Source organism: Periplaneta americana, chromosome 4 (genome assembly GCF_040183065.1).
Source record: "Periplaneta americana isolate PAMFEO1 chromosome 4, P.americana_PAMFEO1_priV1, whole genome shotgun sequence".
Lineage (NCBI taxonomy): Eukaryota > Metazoa > Arthropoda > Insecta > Blattodea > Blattidae > Periplaneta > Periplaneta americana.
In genome coordinates, this window is record NC_091120.1 from 201,098,505 (window position 1) to 201,116,290 (window position 17,786).

The 17,786-nt window shown below is 34.7% G+C and overlaps 2 protein-coding genes across 4 annotated transcripts in view; one reads left to right on the forward strand and one right to left on the reverse strand.

Annotated features, from left to right (window-relative positions):
• Window positions 1-897: 897 nt before the first annotated feature.
• Window positions 898-5,972, reverse strand: LOC138698987 (uncharacterized). The gene is made up of 4 exons (XM_069825175.1): window positions 5,956-5,972; window positions 4,548-4,648; window positions 2,003-2,108; window positions 898-1,773 (listed from the first exon to the last, which is right to left on the reverse strand). The coding sequence occupies exons 1-4, from the start codon at window positions 5,970-5,972 to the stop codon at window positions 1,623-1,625; spliced, it is 375 nt and encodes a 124-aa protein (XP_069681276.1). The 3' UTR covers window positions 898-1,622.
• A 3,863-nt stretch (window positions 5,973-9,835) lies between these two features.
• The window catches only part of Acat1 (Acetyl-CoA acetyltransferase 1), a 45,273-nt gene continuing 37,322 nt past the window's right edge, over window positions 9,836-17,786 (forward strand). For 2 of the 3 annotated variants that reach the window (XM_069824641.1, XM_069824640.1), the window contains exon 1: window positions 9,836-9,991. In XM_069824641.1, the coding sequence (XP_069680742.1) occupies window positions 9,962-9,991 (30 nt within the window). In that variant the 5' untranslated portion in view covers window positions 9,836-9,961. Of the gene's footprint in view, window positions 9,992-14,924; window positions 15,080-17,786 lie in introns of those variants that run through there. The other variant, XM_069824642.1, reaches the window with a different exon arrangement.

Sequence of the window (17,786 nt, forward strand, 5' to 3'; positions counted from 1 at the left end):
TGATTGTAATAAACATATTAAATTATTGGACTTTAATCATCGATTAATTTCTTATGATGATGATGATGATTAGGACCTGATTTTGATGACATGTCTTCTATATTTTATTGTGCATCACAGAGAATGCACGTGTGGTCGTGTGTACATAAACTTTGTTCAGTGTCCCATGTTTGTAGATATACCTGTACAGTATGTAATTTATGTGTGTACAATATATTGTACTTCATCATTTTTAATTTTTCCAAATAAGTACTTTAGTACGATTCTTGGCATCTCTCAGTGCAGTCCCTACCCAGAGATCCGATTGAGGGACTATTTTACCTCCGGATAATTTTACACTGAGGGACTCCATGAATATAAACAGTGAAAAATATAGTGGGACTGCGTTGGTGGTAATGCAGCTTATGTGGGTACCTCTTCAAGTGATATCTCTATCCAATGCTTTTGCTTCAATAAAGTCTCATTTTACAAACCTATGGATCAACAATTGGCTCTCTTCTGAAAAAGGACAATTTTTACAGTCTGTACTTACAAAAGAAACCAAATGATCTGGAAATGTACAAAAATTTGCCCAGACATGTTCGAACATTTTTAACAAGAGCCAGAACAGGTCACAATGTCACTCAATTGCACCTACACCGAGTTCACCTTCCTGATAATCCTACTTGTCTGTGATGTAATAATCATGATGAAGATCTGGAACACATTCTTCTATACTGTCCATCCATAAACCACAAAAGAAGTAAATTAAAATCATCAGTACCAGTTGCAGAAGACACAGCCCTGCAGTATATATTGACTACACCCCACCTCTGGCTACAGCAACAGGCATCTGTAATGAACACCAATCAAAATACCCCTCATTTCTCGTGAAAAACAACAACTGAATAGACTACACTGAACTATAGTGGACTTTATGTGGTCAGCTAACAGCTGGATACATTAAGAAGATTGATTGATCATTTTCAATTTTTGTTTTTTTTTAGCATCATTATTTAACCATTATCAGGCACTTATGTTTATTTTACGTTATTTTACTTGCATTGCTTCATCATTTAGTTATAGGCCTACCTATCCAGACATTTATGTACCAGAACATATGGTATCAACAATGTTTGGGGACTCTTTGTGATATGGGTTCTGTGGGATCCTTAGTTACGCTACTGAAAGGAGTTATTAACTGAAATTCTTTCAATGGATTATTTTGCAGATTCCTTGGCATTATTTAACCTCCTGAGTCCTGAGAGTATATAAGGTACTTCACACATGATTATGATATAAGATGTACGTGCAGAGACTCGAAGTATAGTATAATATACCTGCATTTGTGGCCTAACTGTAGCCTGCAGAATTTTTTCAGCACTTTTCCTCATGTCAGTGACTTTTTTTTTTTTTTTGAAGTGTAGAATTATATTGAGCTTTAAAAATAAAACAACAAATGTCTCAGGACTCAAGAAGTTAATGCTATATTATACTTAGATATAGAATCGTATTTAATCTTCTTGGTGTGGTTTCAATTAACACTTCCTATTGGTACCGGTATTGACCTCTTCTTTGTTCTGTTCAGCCAAATGTTGAGTGTGTCTTATATACTCGTGCATGAATATTTATTGACAGCTGCGTTACATCTTCCCTGCCATCTGGTGCTCGTGGAGCTTGTTGGTTATGAAGGCTGTCATGGCCTGTATCTCTGCCAGCAGCTGCAGTTTCTGCTGCTCCACATCTGGTTCACTCTCAGAGCAAGTCACCTCATTTCCATTGCACTCAGGATGCCTGAAAACAAAACACGAACTATTTAGCATTACTCACTCTTTTCTATTGCTCTTAGGAATAAGCTAGATTCAATTCCATTTAAATCAATCAATCAATCAATCAATCTGGGGATCAAATTAGTTCCTGTTGTGAAAATGTGTCAAGTAACTGAAATGTACAACCAAACCCAAAAGAATACCTATTATATTACCATATTGTATTCTGACAACCCATGTTTTGTTTTGCTTACGTGGCTTCTCTTTGCTGTGTGTAGTCAGAGCCTCCTGTTACTTCCGGCAGGACAGTCTCTTCCTTAGTTTCTGAAAACTTCGGAATCTTTGCACGCAAATTACAGACTGAAACAAAAGCATTCTGGCTGACAGAGTGTGAAATAATAATAATAATAATAATAATAATAATAATAATAATAATAATAATAATAATAATAATAATAATAGTAGCAATAATAATAATAATAATAATAATAATAATAATAATAATAATAATAATAATAATAATAATAATAATAATAATACGAATAAAAGGTGGAAATAAGTATTCCAAGTGAACATAAAGTTACTCACACAGAATTTAGAAATATTAAACATGGAGTTCCCCAGGGATCAATTTTAGGCCCATTGTTGTTCCTAGTTTATATTAATGATTTAGCCTCAGCCATAAACAATTTATCTTATTTGCAAATGATACAATTGTGATTATCTCAAGTAAAAAATATGATCACTTTATTAACACTTCTAATACTGTGTTAAAGGTAATGAATGATAGTACTAAAAGTTAATAAAACCAGTGAAATAAAATTAAGTACACATAATAGTGCTCGATTTTTCTTCAGTATTAGATTAAGTGTAATTTATCTCAAAGAATTTTCTGGGTATGGAATTAAATACTCACTTGAACTGGAAACACATACAGAATATATTACTCTTAAATTGAGCTCTGCCTGTTATACATTAAGATCTTTTATACTTTATTTCTTATATAGACACTCTTAAACGGCATATACTTTGCAGTCTTTCACATTATAATCAAATATGAATTAAATTAATCTGAAGCTAAACATAGTTTTGTTTTACAAAAGAATGTCCTAAGAATAATAACAAATGCGCATAAAAAGACATCCAGTAATTCTTTTTTTTTAATTTAGAAATCTTGACTTCCCTTGTACAAGTAGGCCTACATTCTTTCCCTGATGATGTTTTATATTAAAAATCAAGATATTGGTACATTTAGTAGGTACTACCAGTAATCCGAACATTCATTTTATTTATTTTATTAGGTTATTTTACGACGCTTTATCAACAGCTTTGGTTATTTAGCGTCTGAATGAGATGAAGGTGATAATGCCGGTGAAATGAGTCCGGGGTCCAACACCGTAAGTTACCCAGCATTTGCTCGTATTGGGTTGAGGGAAAACCCCGGAAAAAACCTCAACCAGGTAACTTGCCCCGACCGGGAATCGAACCCGGGCCACCTGGTTTCGCGGCTAGACGTGCTAACCGTTACTCCACAGGCGTGGACCCGAACATTCATAACTTTAATACACGGCACATAACAGACCTTCAATTACCCTCTATTAGTCACAGAGACAGATGTTTCACTATTCACGTATTACAGTCTTGAATGAACTACGGTACTTTCAATTACCTTAAAGCTTTGAAGAGTCAAGGGGAAAAGTTTAAAGCAAAATTAGAAAAATGTCTCCGTACCGTATTCATATCTTCTACTCAACTGATCAACTGTTTATGATTGTAAATTAAATTTACTTATCTACGGTACTATGTTTAAAAATTATATATTTTTTCTTCATTCTTGGATACACTCTTTTAGCACTTGCACAATCACTGAATAAGTAATATCTGCTTTACTATGTTAATATTATGATAAATTACCTGACTGACTAGTTTCGACGTGGTGTCTGCCATTCTCCAAAGCTTAATCTAGACTTCAGTGAATGACGGACACCACATCGAAACTAATCAGCCAGTTAATTTAGCATAATATTAACACAGTAATGCAGTTATTACTTATTCCGTGTATATATTTTATACAGGTTTTACTTTTCCCACATCTCAAGGTTGCAATGTTAATGTAGGATCTACAGAATACAATAAATGAAATGAAAACGCCTATTTTTTCAGTGTTGCTAATTGTTGTAAAGAATGTGAACATCATTGTGTATAATTAAGTGCGCGCATGTGGGTATTTGTGTGCCAATATCTCCAATCCAAATGGAATGGATTCTCTCAATTTTGTTTCAACATGAATCATATTTTTATTATTTTTTTAATGGAGGAAGAATCATTAGGGGTGCCCAGGCGTACTGCCGTCATCCTAAAATTTATCAAACTTAAATTGATAGATATTACAAAACCAAAACAAATAAATAAAAAATTTTAATTATAAAATATTAGAAAATCAATAATTGAAAATGTATGCATCTTGATTACAGAACTTTTATCACTGTATCACTTCGGAATATGTACCAGCAACGACCAGTTTCGACCCATAATAGGTCGAAACATGTAAACAAGGTACGTTAGAATTTAACACAAGAAAGTCTTATCATACATATTCTGAAGATTTATATATAATATCCTATGGTCCTTTAATAACAACAATAATCAATAACACCTCTACGTCATAATATAGCAGCATCTGATCACAATAGAATAAATTCTACCTTTCAAATTTCTATCTACAGTATTTTAAATATTGATTTTCCTAAATATTACAATAATAATATTAAATGTAAACTTTTTTAATAAATGACGCACCTAGATCTTCTGCAAACAAGGCTGATTTCTTGTGTGCTTCTTGTTTTATAATCCCTGGTGCATGTGACTCCTTGACGTTTGTACTAGAAGATGCTTCAATACTGGAATAGAATGATACCGGTATTGCAATTTATAGCTTAATATTTAGTCTAGCCCGTGCAGGCATCTCAATGTACCGATACTGCAATCAAAAGTAAAACATTCATGGAGGGACATTCACATGAGACTCCACACAACACAGAATTATGAATAACAAAATATTGTGCTACTCCTTAAAAAAGAAAATACAATCATGTAAATATACATTCCTTATCCTTGAAACTGAAAAGATTGTTTCTGTCTTGCTGTATGCCTATCCACTCTGTGTATAGCGATTTCTCAAAAAAGCATTTAATGGATGTTTTTTTATGTTCAGCACTAAGAATTCAAATACAAATACAAACAAAAACACAAATATTTTACCTGAAATAAGTGTAAAATATTCAGTTCTAGATAACTCATCAGAAGTTAAACATATTATTAAAGAAAGCTATGAAGTTAATGACAGATGTCCATAAAAGGACTTACTTACTTACAAATGGCTTTTAAGGAACCTGAAGGTTCATTGCCGCCCTCACATAAGCCCGCCATTGGTCCCTATCCTGTGCAAGATTAATCCAGTCTCTATCATCATACCCCCACCTCCCTCAAATCCATTTTAATATTATCCTCCCATCTACGTCTCGGCCTCCCTAAAGGTCTTTTTCCCTCCGGTCTGCCAACTAATACTCTATATGCATTTCTGGATTCACCCATACGTGCTACATGCCCTGCCCATCTCAAACGTCTGGATTTAATGTTCCTAATTATGTCAGGTGAAGAATACAATGCGTGCAGTTCTGCGTTGTGTAACTTTCTCCATTCTCCTGTAACTTCATCCCTCTTAGCCCAAATATTTTCCTAAGCACCTTATTCTCAAACACCCTTAACCTATGTTCCTCTCTCAGAGTGAGAGTCCAAGTTTCACAATCATACAGAACAACCGGTAATATAACTGTTTTATAAATTCTAACTTTCAGATTTTTTGACAGCAGACTGGATGATAAAAGCTTCTCAACCAAATAATAACACGCATTTCCTATATTTATTCTGCGTTTAATTTCCTCCCGAGTGTCATTTATATTTGTTACTGTTGCTCCAAGATATTTGAATTTTTGCACCCCTTTGAAGGATAAATCTCCAATTTTTATATTTCCATTTCGTACAATATTCTCGTCACGAGACATAATCATATACTTTGTCTTTTCGGGATTTACTTCCAAACCGATCGCTTTACTTGCTTCAAGTAAAATTTTCGTGTTTTCCCTAATCGTCCATAAAAGGAAGCCATGTAAAAATATTTCCCAAATTTTAGAAATCTTGAGCTTACCTTGTGAGTTGGTACATTCTTTCTCTGATGATGTTTTATATTAAATACCAAGATACATTAAGTACCAATCAAAATATTTATAAATTTAATACAAGACATCAATCAGATCTCCATCTATCCACTCTTAGTCTCAGCTGTTATAAAAAAAGAAGTTCACTATCTCATATATGGTCTTCAATGCACTGCCTAATTGTCTTGAAGGTTTGAAAGGCCAAGAGAAAAGGTTCAGAGCAGAATTAACTAAATTTCTACTTACTCATACCTTCTACTCAAATGATGAATTGTTTATGCTAATAAATCGAGTTAATCTGATTACTATGTATCATAGGGTACAGGATGAACTGTGAGTAATATTATTAATCAATTATTTATATTCAAGTGTTAAACATAGTTTACAAAAGATTCAACATGGATAATATTAATTTCAAGGAGTTATTCTTTGAGATATTTAAAACAAAAAAGTTTAATATAATTCTGCATGTTTGTCTTCCTTTCCGAGAAAAAAAAAATTATATGAAACATTTCATAGCTTATTTTGGGAAATATATTGAATTAATGAAAGACGCAATGGTTGAAATTGACTCCTGACTTCAAGACATATTGCAAACGAGACTTATAGCCGAAATAGACCGACCTGTAGTTTTCTTCAATCAAGTTCCAAGTTTTTTATATTTGTATTTGTGTTGCATTTAATTATAGTTATTACTTTTATGTATATTATGTAATTAATTATTAGTTTGTAAATATGACATGTCCCATATCATGTATATGATCAGTGGATGTAATAAATGATTATGATTATGATTATAATTTCAAATATTTATTTATTATTTATTTATGTCTAGAACAGGGAAAAGCCCCAATTACAATAGACAGTACAAATATTAATTTTCTTAGAACATGAAATTGGAGATAACATGGAAGAAAGAGAAATATATGCTGAGTCAATTTAAGAAAGCAATGTATTATGATAATAAATGACTGGAAGAATTTTAGTTTCGTCCTTCAAATGTGCAGAAATTTGATCCAAACAAATGTAGGTTTTCGTTTTGCAAAGAAATTTTAAAACCAGATGCACTGTGACAACACTGTAAAGCTGCTTGGAGAGATGCAGCTCATGTATGCAAGTAGGGTTACTGTCCATTTGACAAAAGGATGTCATCTGACACACGGCCATCTCCTACGTGGCGAACCTCAGCCGGAGTGCGATATGTGCCATGTTCCACTTACGGTGGAACACTTTTTATTGCGTTGCAGGAAATATGACCATGCACGGAGGCACTATGGAATTTGGCCGACATTACGTGACGCTCTTGGAAATGATTTTAATTGTACAAATGCAGTTCTGAGATTTTTATCAAATACAGGTTTGGATAAGGTGATTTAGTTTTTATTGATCCGTTTTACTTATCCTCCGGACCCTACACATCCGGAGGTTACATTTGTTTTATATTTGATTTTACATTGTTGACATTTCGGACTTTATACATCCGAATATTTTATAAAATTTTATGGTTCTAAAATATGATTCACAAGTTATCTCTGGTGGCCTTAGTTTTAGTGTTATATTTGTTCGTTTTAAATACCACCTAGTGTGGTAGAATTACTCACTTTTATGATTCTGTAGAAATCGCCTTATGTATACTGCATTTGTGTGCCTCGTTTTATGGTGACAACGCTGTTTAGTTCTTTTAGCACTCTGATTATTATATTATTTATGTATTTGTTATATTAAGAATTTTAGATAAGGGCGCAAATAGCCATAGTAGCTGACGCGCCCTTCTTAAACCCTACTACTACTACGACAAAAGGAGGACATGGCCTCTTTTTTAATAATTTAATCCTGTGTGGCAGGCATTTAAAAAAACTGAAATGTCCGACATTTCGCATTTCAGCTAGAATTAATATGAATATTGAATAATGTGCAATATTATGCATAGAATATCTAAACAAATGGTGAAAACCTATGGAAGAATTTAACTGCTTTCAGTGGTTGAAGATGGAGCACACAAAAAAACATAAAATATGATGACTTATTGACATGCATTGAATTCTTACATTAAAAAAATATCACTCTTCATTATTGTAAGCTATTTGATCAATTCTACAATGTACAAAGATATGCCAATCAAGTTAATTTTGACAAAGATACACAATGGTGCAAATTCTTTAATTCCAATAGTTCTGTGAGCACTGAAACTTGATCAGAACTTTAAAAAATATGACAATTCTATTTCTCTACCCCAAGTCACAATTGAAGGGTTGAGAGAGTATTTTCCCTAATATCAGCTCAATGGACAAAAGAACGAAAACACATGCTAACGGAGACAGTCAGAGGTATCACCATGGTGAAATATAATTTCAAGGACGTGTCCAGTGAGCAGTGCCATAGTTATTTGCTACAAGATATGTTGTTGTTGTTGTTGTTTTCTAATGCCAGGTGTTTGACAATGAAGTCATTTGACCTCTTGCACTCCAATATTTTTCAAAGATATTATCATGGTCAGTCACTGAAGCACAGACTTGGAAGTGTTCCGAATCCATTTCTTGGTTTGAGTTGCACAATGGGCAGTTAGGGGACTGATATATTCCAATTCTATGCAGGTGTTTGGCCAAACAGTCATGGCCTGTTGCCAATCTAAATGCAGCTACAGACGATTTGTGTGGTAAATCGTGAATTAATTGTGGATTATGATGCAGAGAGTTCCATTTTTTCCCTTGAGATTGTGTTATCAAATTTTGTTTGTTGAAGTCTAAGTATGCATATTTAATAAATATCTTCACAGAGTAATACGTAGATTTAGTAACAGGTCTGTAAGTAGCAGTGCTGCCTTTCTTTGCTAAAGCATCCACATTGGAATACAACAAGGCCACTAAGAGAAGGATTCGATCTGGTGCAGTGGGTTGAACTTTAGCGTAGCTCAGTGATTAGACCGTCCAGTGTGTACAACTGGGAGACCCAAGTTCGATCCTTGGCGCCAGAGTGAATTTTTCTCCGTCAATAACAAATGGTACAGTAACTAATCACAGATAACTCTGTACGACCAAACATCTAATCTCAACATAGATTTACAAGAAGGCTAATATACTTCCTATTATGAGGTCAGTATAATTCAAGTGCACAGTTTAAGACTACAGAGAAAAAAAACATAAAAAACCCTTCTGGAAGAAAATAGTCACGTCCATATTAGGAATCGAAGCATGGATACACTAGATTTATAATCAGGAATGCTATCATAAACTACAAGATGCATAGAAATACTTAAAGTTTTAATGACTGCCACTTTTACAGAATTACCGGTATCGGCACAGCTTATATGAAAGTCTTACCAGTAAATTTTGTGGTAACAATAGACCTACACATCGGTCTTTACCTCAATTTTTTTCCCCAGTTGTAAAGCCATATTATCATGCCAAATCAGGCAAACAAACTCGTCAAATTTATAAGTTTTTTTTGTGAAGATGAAGTTTAAATATAAAAATGCTGTACTTGAGTGAGCAACTGTAGTATTTTCCCTGGACCAAAAATCAATTTTCACTTCCAAAATCACCTGAACTTTTTGTGCGCTAGTTTCTTCCAAATGCCATTTGATTTTCTATCACAATATTCTCCTATATGATTCTCAAAATTAACTTTATTTTATCAGTTATTATTTATTAATAGACTAATACAGTTATTAACCTAATGTTTTGCTCTGAAACCTCAATATAATTAGACACTTACTATGATGAAGAATTGTTCATTTTGAAGCTTTCACTTACGTTAAATATATTCCACTGATACCGTACTTTTTTTATATGCCAGTTATGAGTTATCGATGAATTCCCGCCATTGTACGAATATTCTATTCTTTTAAATCTCCCGCCAATGAAATGTATATCCTCGAGAGACCTCTGACGTTCAAGCTTCATCTCGGCCGCCGAGACTCGGCGTGAAAGAAATGAAGCATGAGAAAGCAGAAGGCAGATTATGATCGCTTAAGTATTTTGTCTATGGTCGTGAAGCATGGCTGCTCTCGTTGGCCGCAGTTCATTGGTATGTATTCTGCATGCTCAGAATTTTGATTTTTACAAGTGGAATGGGACAAATGAAGTACCGATAGCGTAATTTGTAGATCCATTATTGGCGGACTGTCACGTAAGTTGTTTTATTAATTAAAATGAAAATATTTGGACCTTGTGTTCACTCTGAAACATCAATTACAATTTGTAGTGTATTGAGATTGTAAGTATTAATGGTTAAAGGGTAGTTAGCAAAAGCAGAAGATACTTGGTGAAGAGTCATGACTATGGTACCAAACAATAAGACAAGGATAGGAAGAAATGTAGGAGCGGAAGAAACATGAAATGTAACTAAAAATCCTTAAATTATTTAAAATAAAGGCTTCGCCAGTCGCTAATCTTCTGCTTTTGCCAACTGCCGTTTAACCTTGGTAATATATTGTTCATTAGAATAAGTACGTTATTGTGAATTGTGAAAATGTAATCTTCATCTTACGATGTTTGGTGACGTATACACGTCCGTTGATGTGACATATTAATGAATTTAAATACTATTATAGTCACAATTTAGAAACAATGCACCCATTTTTCTTTCTTTTAAAATAGCAATACAAGAAGATAATTATGTTATAATTACGGGCGGATTCATATGCACAAAAAAAAAACGGCAAAATATACTATGCATTTATGTACTAAAAATAACAAAATATGCACTGAATAACTTCAAAGGAAAAATTGTTCCGGGGGTAGCTCAGTCAGTAGAGCATTCGTGCGCTAAGCAAAGAGTCCTAGGACCGATACCCTGTCCCAGAACAATTTTTCTCTTGAAATTATTGAAGCCTGCTTCACAGGAGGCTTCTACCTGAAAGCCAGGTTTGCATAAAATATGCACTGTTAAAAATTGAAAAAAATATAGGCCTATATTTTATTTTAAGCAAATGGCTTATTATTGATGGTTTTCCTGTTATACACAAGAATATTGAGACAGCTGTATTTATTTCAGCTGAAGTTGCATACGTTTTCTAAACAGGCAACAAGTTTTTTCTGTTGTCTACAAAAAAAAAATCCATGGCGCTACAGCCTTTTAAGGCCCCAGACTGACCAGCTGGATGCTGGCTTCACGTCCACAAGCCGAAGCACAAGTGCACGATCGTCCAACCAGAATGGAAGTATCGTGTGGTTAGCACAATGATTCTCCCAGCCATTATAGCTCACTTTTGTAGGCTAACTTGATTTCGCTACCTATCGTAGCTCCCCAAGTGCATCACAATGCTGGGTGAGCATCAGTCCCATATACTGGTCGAAATTTCACGAGAAAATTTCTTCCCCCATGAGGAATGAACCAGTGACATTCTGTAACGCAAGTGCTAGGCATGATGCCTTAGACCACGACACCACGGCACAGGACTTTATTGTCTACAAGAATCTTTTTAATTGATGAGAAGCTCCTTTCAACATCACAGAATCAGCAATGCATTTAATTAGAGTGCTTTGTTGATTGTCGCGGAATTTCAAACAATATTTGCTGACAACAGTGCACTATCTGCATGTTATCAGATTGCAATAAATAAAATATAACTCTAATATGTTCCAAATTTCGGCGTATCTTCTGTATTCCATTTTTTCCGTGTCTTTAATCTCAGTTTAAGCATTAGAATGATGAAAAACAACAAAATATGCTTTTATATGCGCTAAAAGCTGAAATATGCATTAATCCCTTAAATATGCATAGGGCCTATATATGCACTATAAAATCTTGACCTTCGGTTGCAAATAACTGAAAACACATTGATATAATAGTAGCATATTATTTCCAACTAAGGAATAAAACATGCAAATGTGCTGAAATCTGCCTCATAGTTATAATTGACAGCTGACTACCGGTATGTTTGTGTATGGATGTTTTATGAAATAGACTTGTAGCTCTAATATTATCAATGTGATGTTTTTGTGTTGTCCAAGAGGGGACTCTTTGAATGGACACAGTTCAGATATACAAGTTTTATGGTTTATGAAACTTCCGAGTAGAACATTTCAGTATCATTCAAATAATATAACAAATCTATGAAGGGACCCATACATGCTGAGACTTACTGGTACCTATAGGCAAGTCCATAAAAACCTAAGTTAAATCCACAGGCAAATCTCATCATGTTTGGGCGAAAAATATGGAAACTTTTGGCCTTGAGATAAGTCTCCAGCTTCTGCGGCTGCTTGGATTTTTCAGACTGTAGTGCTCTCCAAATTATATTTGCGTGGACTCAGTTCAGATACAGGTTTGCTGATGTACCAGCTGAGAATAAGTGAAACAGAGAAAAGGTGGGTAAGAGGTGTTAGGTAGATAGGGATGTTTGGGATTGCTTCCTCTTGTGCAGTACAATGGAACAAAAGCAGGGAGTAATTGTTTTGGTTTTTTCACACCTATCCTTCATATGCAAGTACAGCCATTCCATAAAAACGGGGAATTTTTACGTGAGAAACAAGGTAAGGAAAAGCCTACGTATGAGTAGTCAGATTGAACCTCGTAACTTATAACGATAATAAATTAGTAGTAGTAGTAGTAGTAGTAGTAGTAGTAATAATAATAATAATAATAATAATAATAATAATAATAATCATCACCATCATCCAAACAAGTATAAGGCTCAAGGCTGTTACGGTCTCGGTGAGTCATTCTCAGTCCATCTTTTTTGGACGGCCTAAAGATCATCTCTTCCCTTGAGGACAGTACTGAAGCATGGCTTTTGGAAGTTTATTAATAGTAACAATAATATTTTGAAGTTTCAGCACTTAAAAAAATTTCGTTTGTTGTATAAATTTAAATAGTTTATGCCAATGTCCTATAATCATTTTTTTTATACAATTATCACATGATTTCAACATTGTTGTGTACTATGTGGTGTAAAGAGATCAGCTACCTCTGTATTGTTAGCACCTAAAGATTTTAATAAAAGTGGTCATTTACTATTTAAAAAGAGCTGTAAGTAAGTTTTGTTGAAATACAAAGAAGAAAATAATCGTGAATCTACCCGGTAATATTTTGATTTTATAAGTGAAAGTCTCAAGAATCTTCTATGCCACATCAATAAATTTAAGAATGTAGTTATATTGTCAGACTCCAAAGCAGTTATTCTATCAATAGTCTCTAAACACACACCTTCATCTCAAACAGCAGAAATAACTAAAATGCTCTCTCAGTTAATATCACTCAATAAAAGAATTGTATTCCAATGGATACCATCCCATTGTGGAATCCTGGGAAACGAGAATGCGGATGCTTTAGCAAAGAAGGGCAGCACTGCTACTTACAGACCTATTACTAAATCTACGTATTACTCTGTGAAGAGATTTATTAAATCTACATACTTAGACTTCAACAAATAAAATTTGATAACACAATCCCCAGGGAAAAAATGGAACTCTCTGCATCATAATCCACAGTTAATTCCCGATTTACCACGAAAATCATATGTAGCTGTATTTAGATTGGCAACAGGCCATGATTGTTTGGCCAAACACCTGCATAGAATTGGAATATATCAGTCCCCTAACTGCCCATTGTGCAACTCAAACCAAGAAATGGATTCGGAACACCTCAAAATCTGTGCTTCAGTGGCTGGCCATGATAATATCTTTGAAAAATATTGGAGTGCAAGAGGTCAAATGACTTTATTGTCAAATGCCTGGCATTAGAAAACAACAATAACATATTTTGATTTTAGAAAATCTGTAAATTGTTTTTGTTTTGTTAATGACCTGAATACAAAGCTATGTTATTTAATGCTTACATCATTTGAGTCAAGTTGAAGATTGTAACAAATTTATGGAATAAAATATAAGGGTGTCCCATAAAAAAAAAACGTAACTTTGTGTTGGTATGATTTCTGTAACATTCTGTATAATTGCCAACTACTCCAAATGGTAGACTTTGGAATGGAATAGAATGGAATTTAAGTGAGGGGGTGACGGATGGCCCAGCACTGCGACCTGTTGAGATCTATTGCGCTAACCCTTGATATGGAATGAGGTGCGTGCCATAATCCCCTATGTGCACCAACCCAATCACATGACACCCTAACGACCGGTCTCTATAGCCAACAGAAATCCATATACCATTCCTGCTTCAGCAACTTCCCCCAAGGCCCCCTGTCAGTCCGAGGCGAAACTCCTCCCCCAAGTAGGTCCGCCTCGGGTACTCGTTGCAGAAGCCATCCAACGTCGCTTAGCTACATTCCACAGAGGCCAGTCGAGAGAGCCAGTAGTTCGGGAGGCCGCCTGTAGAGTGATCTGAAAAACCAGAAACGGGATGATGGGGGAGGAAAGGAAGTGGCAAAGATGAGTGGAATTCCAATCGCCTGATAAAGTTACCTGATATTCATCCATAGGAGTGAGGGAAAACCCCCGAAAAAACCTCACCCATGCAACTCGTCCTAACTGGGAATCGAAGCCGGGACCGTTAGGTTCGGAGTTAGACTCGCTAACCCCTCAGCCACAACGGTGGACAACGGTAGACTTTGATGAAGCCTATAACGTAAATAATTTAAATAGGTACACTGAAATACACTAATTATGAGACACAGTGTATGTTGGAATGAAACCAAGGCGCAAGCAAAATTGCATAGGCATTGTAAAGGTATTATGTTTAAAAACAAATCTACATGCTCGAGTATATTAAAAGTGAAAAAGACTGGCTTCTCAGTAGGGGGTACCTTATTAGTAGTAGTTCATTAACAACAGCTTGTGTCAACTAAGCCTTTTCATTCTGAGAATTGAATGAGGACAAGTAATGGGTTGCTTGCCCACCAGTTTGTTAGTCACTTGTGAGTGGCATTATGTGATTAACACATCTTGATAAGACTTGTTTGTTGTTTTTCTCTGTTAGTCTAGTGAAGTCTATCAAACATGAAGCGTGTTACAACACCGCATGCGATTACATCACCAAACAAACTGCTCATATATCAGAGTTGACATTAGATGTTACTTGTAACTGAAGAATATATCATGGTCACGGCCATTTGTTGTATTGTGGACAGAAGGGTCGTGTTAGCTCTAGAAAATATTTGTTGCCAGGGGAGCCATTTTTCCTGCTGTGTCCCCGGTTGTAATGTTACGAACATTGAAGGTATGTATACAGCATGAGGCTTAAAGACTGTGGAATTGATTTATTTTTATTTTGCCCTTATATTATTTAACTGTAAAATATTATCATACTTCAAAAGAAATTTTACGAGAATTTTAAAGATCTATGTACATTAGGGTGTTCCTTATTTTTAAACATTCGAAATTCTTTAGATAGATAGATAGATTTATTTGTTCCATAGTATTCTTACATTTGCTTTATAGCATAGAATAAAGAACGTGTCCAATTCTTACGTTTAAATATAAATGCAATACATATGAAATGCAAATATGTGAAATATGTACAGAATTAATACCTTAATAACAATAATATTTTATACAATGTAATATGTTTACCATTTAATAGTATTAAAATATTTACACAGGACTGTGAAGTGTCAAGAATTCATCTACAGAATAGAAAGTGTGAGATATTAAGTAATTTTTTAGTTTTACCTTAACTAATGCAGGGTTTTGGCTATGATTCTTAATGTCTTCTGGAAGACTATTGAACATTTTTATCGCCGTGTAACGTACTCCCCTTTGATAGCATGGTAAATATGATGATTGCGTATGAAAATCATTCTTTCTGCGGGTATTTATACTATGTATGGCTGAATTAGTTGGAAAATTTTCTTTATTACATAAGAGGAAATTTATTATAGAGTATATGTATTGATTTGTTAAGGTTAGAATCTCTAATTTTTTTTAAAAATAATCTGCATGATTCTCTAGCCTTTGCTCCAACTATTATTCTAATGGCTCTTTTTTGTAATAAGAATGTATTTTTACTATCTGCAGAATTTCCCCTAAATATTATTCCGTAGGACATAATGGAATGAAAATAGGCAAAATATATTGTCTTTAAGATACTGTACTTCTGTTTAGAAATTGTTGTAACAACCTAATTGTGAAGCATGCTGAGCTAAGTTTGGGGGTTATTTCCAATTTATTGTATTATTAATATGCAAACCAAGAAATTTGGTTGTTGATGTTTCTAGTAGAGGTATATTGTTGATAGTTGTGTCCAGTGTTTCAGAGATTAAATTTGAAGTGGTTTTAAATTGAATTATGTTAGTTTTATTAATGTTTAATGCTAGTTTATTGGTTGTAAACCAGTCATAAATTTTAAGGAGAATTATTTCTGTTTTATATTTGAATGTGGCAAAGTTCTTGTCTGTAATTATGATACTTGTGTCATCTGCAAATAGTACAGGATAACCTATTCGCAATCCCTAACCTTGTTCCAATAGAGCTCCTTGTAAAATTTCACCTCAATCGATAATAACAGGTTTTCACGAAACAATTTTGAATTTTCTCTAGAATTCCAGATAGGACACTATTTTTTTTATGAAAAACAATGGAGTCCTGGCTTCGAATTGTTCAGATGTAAGCTTAATAAATTCGAAATAAATTCTACTCAATCAAGGATACACCAGCATGTAAATACGAGGGGGATCCAGGAAATAACGACCGTTTTGTTGTAATAATTAAAAAAAATATATTTATTTGAAAAAACAAAGTCTGTTACATAACTGAAGCTGCCTTTACTTCTTTACATAATCACCACCTACATTTAAACATTTGTCGTATCTGTTCACTAGCTTTAGAATTCCCGTGTTATACTCCTCTGCCGCCAGTTCATTAAGCCAGGTGTTCACTGTCTTCTTCAACTCTTCATCACTTCCAAAACGCGTACCACCCAGAAAGTCTTTCAGCTTAGTGAAAAGGTGAAAATCGCTAGGAGCAAGGTCTGGACTATAGGGCGGATGATCAAAAATTTCCCAACCGAATTGATCCAGCAATTCTCGAGTTGAAGCAGCAGTGTGCGGGCGGGCACAGATTTTGTGGTAGCCAAGATGTTGCGACACAATTTCACCAAGCAAAGAACGAGAAATGTCAGGAAAGGCAATATGCAATTCATCGAGTGATGTGCGCCTGTCTTGCAAGATTCTGTCGTTCACTTTAGTCTTCAGGTCTTCTGTGATGAGTGATGGGCGTCCGGGTCGAGTTTCATCGTGGACATTTGTTCGCCCATTGTTGAACATTTCGCACCATTTTCTCATATTTCTTTCATTCATTACACTATCGCCATACACTTCTTTCAATTGCCGGTAAATTTCTGCAGGTTTCAAATGTCGGGCATTCAAAAATCGAATCACACTCCTCACCTCACAGTCGGCGGGATTATCAATCACGTCGTTCATTTTGAAGTAACACAAAATGCACAATGGCGACTTGTTGCAACCTGTACTCACAACATTATGAGAACACATGTTAAGGAAGCCAGTTGACTTTCAAACAAGGAAGGGGAGTCAGCTGCACGGCGGGTATGCGCGAACGGTCGTTATTTCCTGGATCCCCCTCGTACATTACCCAGTTTCAGAAATAAAAATATACAGTTGTGTTGTTTGATTGTTCTATTTCTTTTTTTCGGTTTACAAATGGACTATGATGAGAAAAGTAATTAATGAAGAGACCCCAATTTATATTCTCTTCATATGAAGTGATATTCTGAAATTATTCCCAGCTCACAACACATTTCTAACTATGCTTCACTCAAAGTATATCGTACGTGTCTATTATCACTTTCATTCATGCAGTTTCTGCCCAAGGACAGGTCTTTCACTGCAAACCCAGCATTCTTCAGTCTTTCCAATTTTCTGCCTTCCTCTTTGTCTCTTCATATGATCCATATATCTTAATGTCGT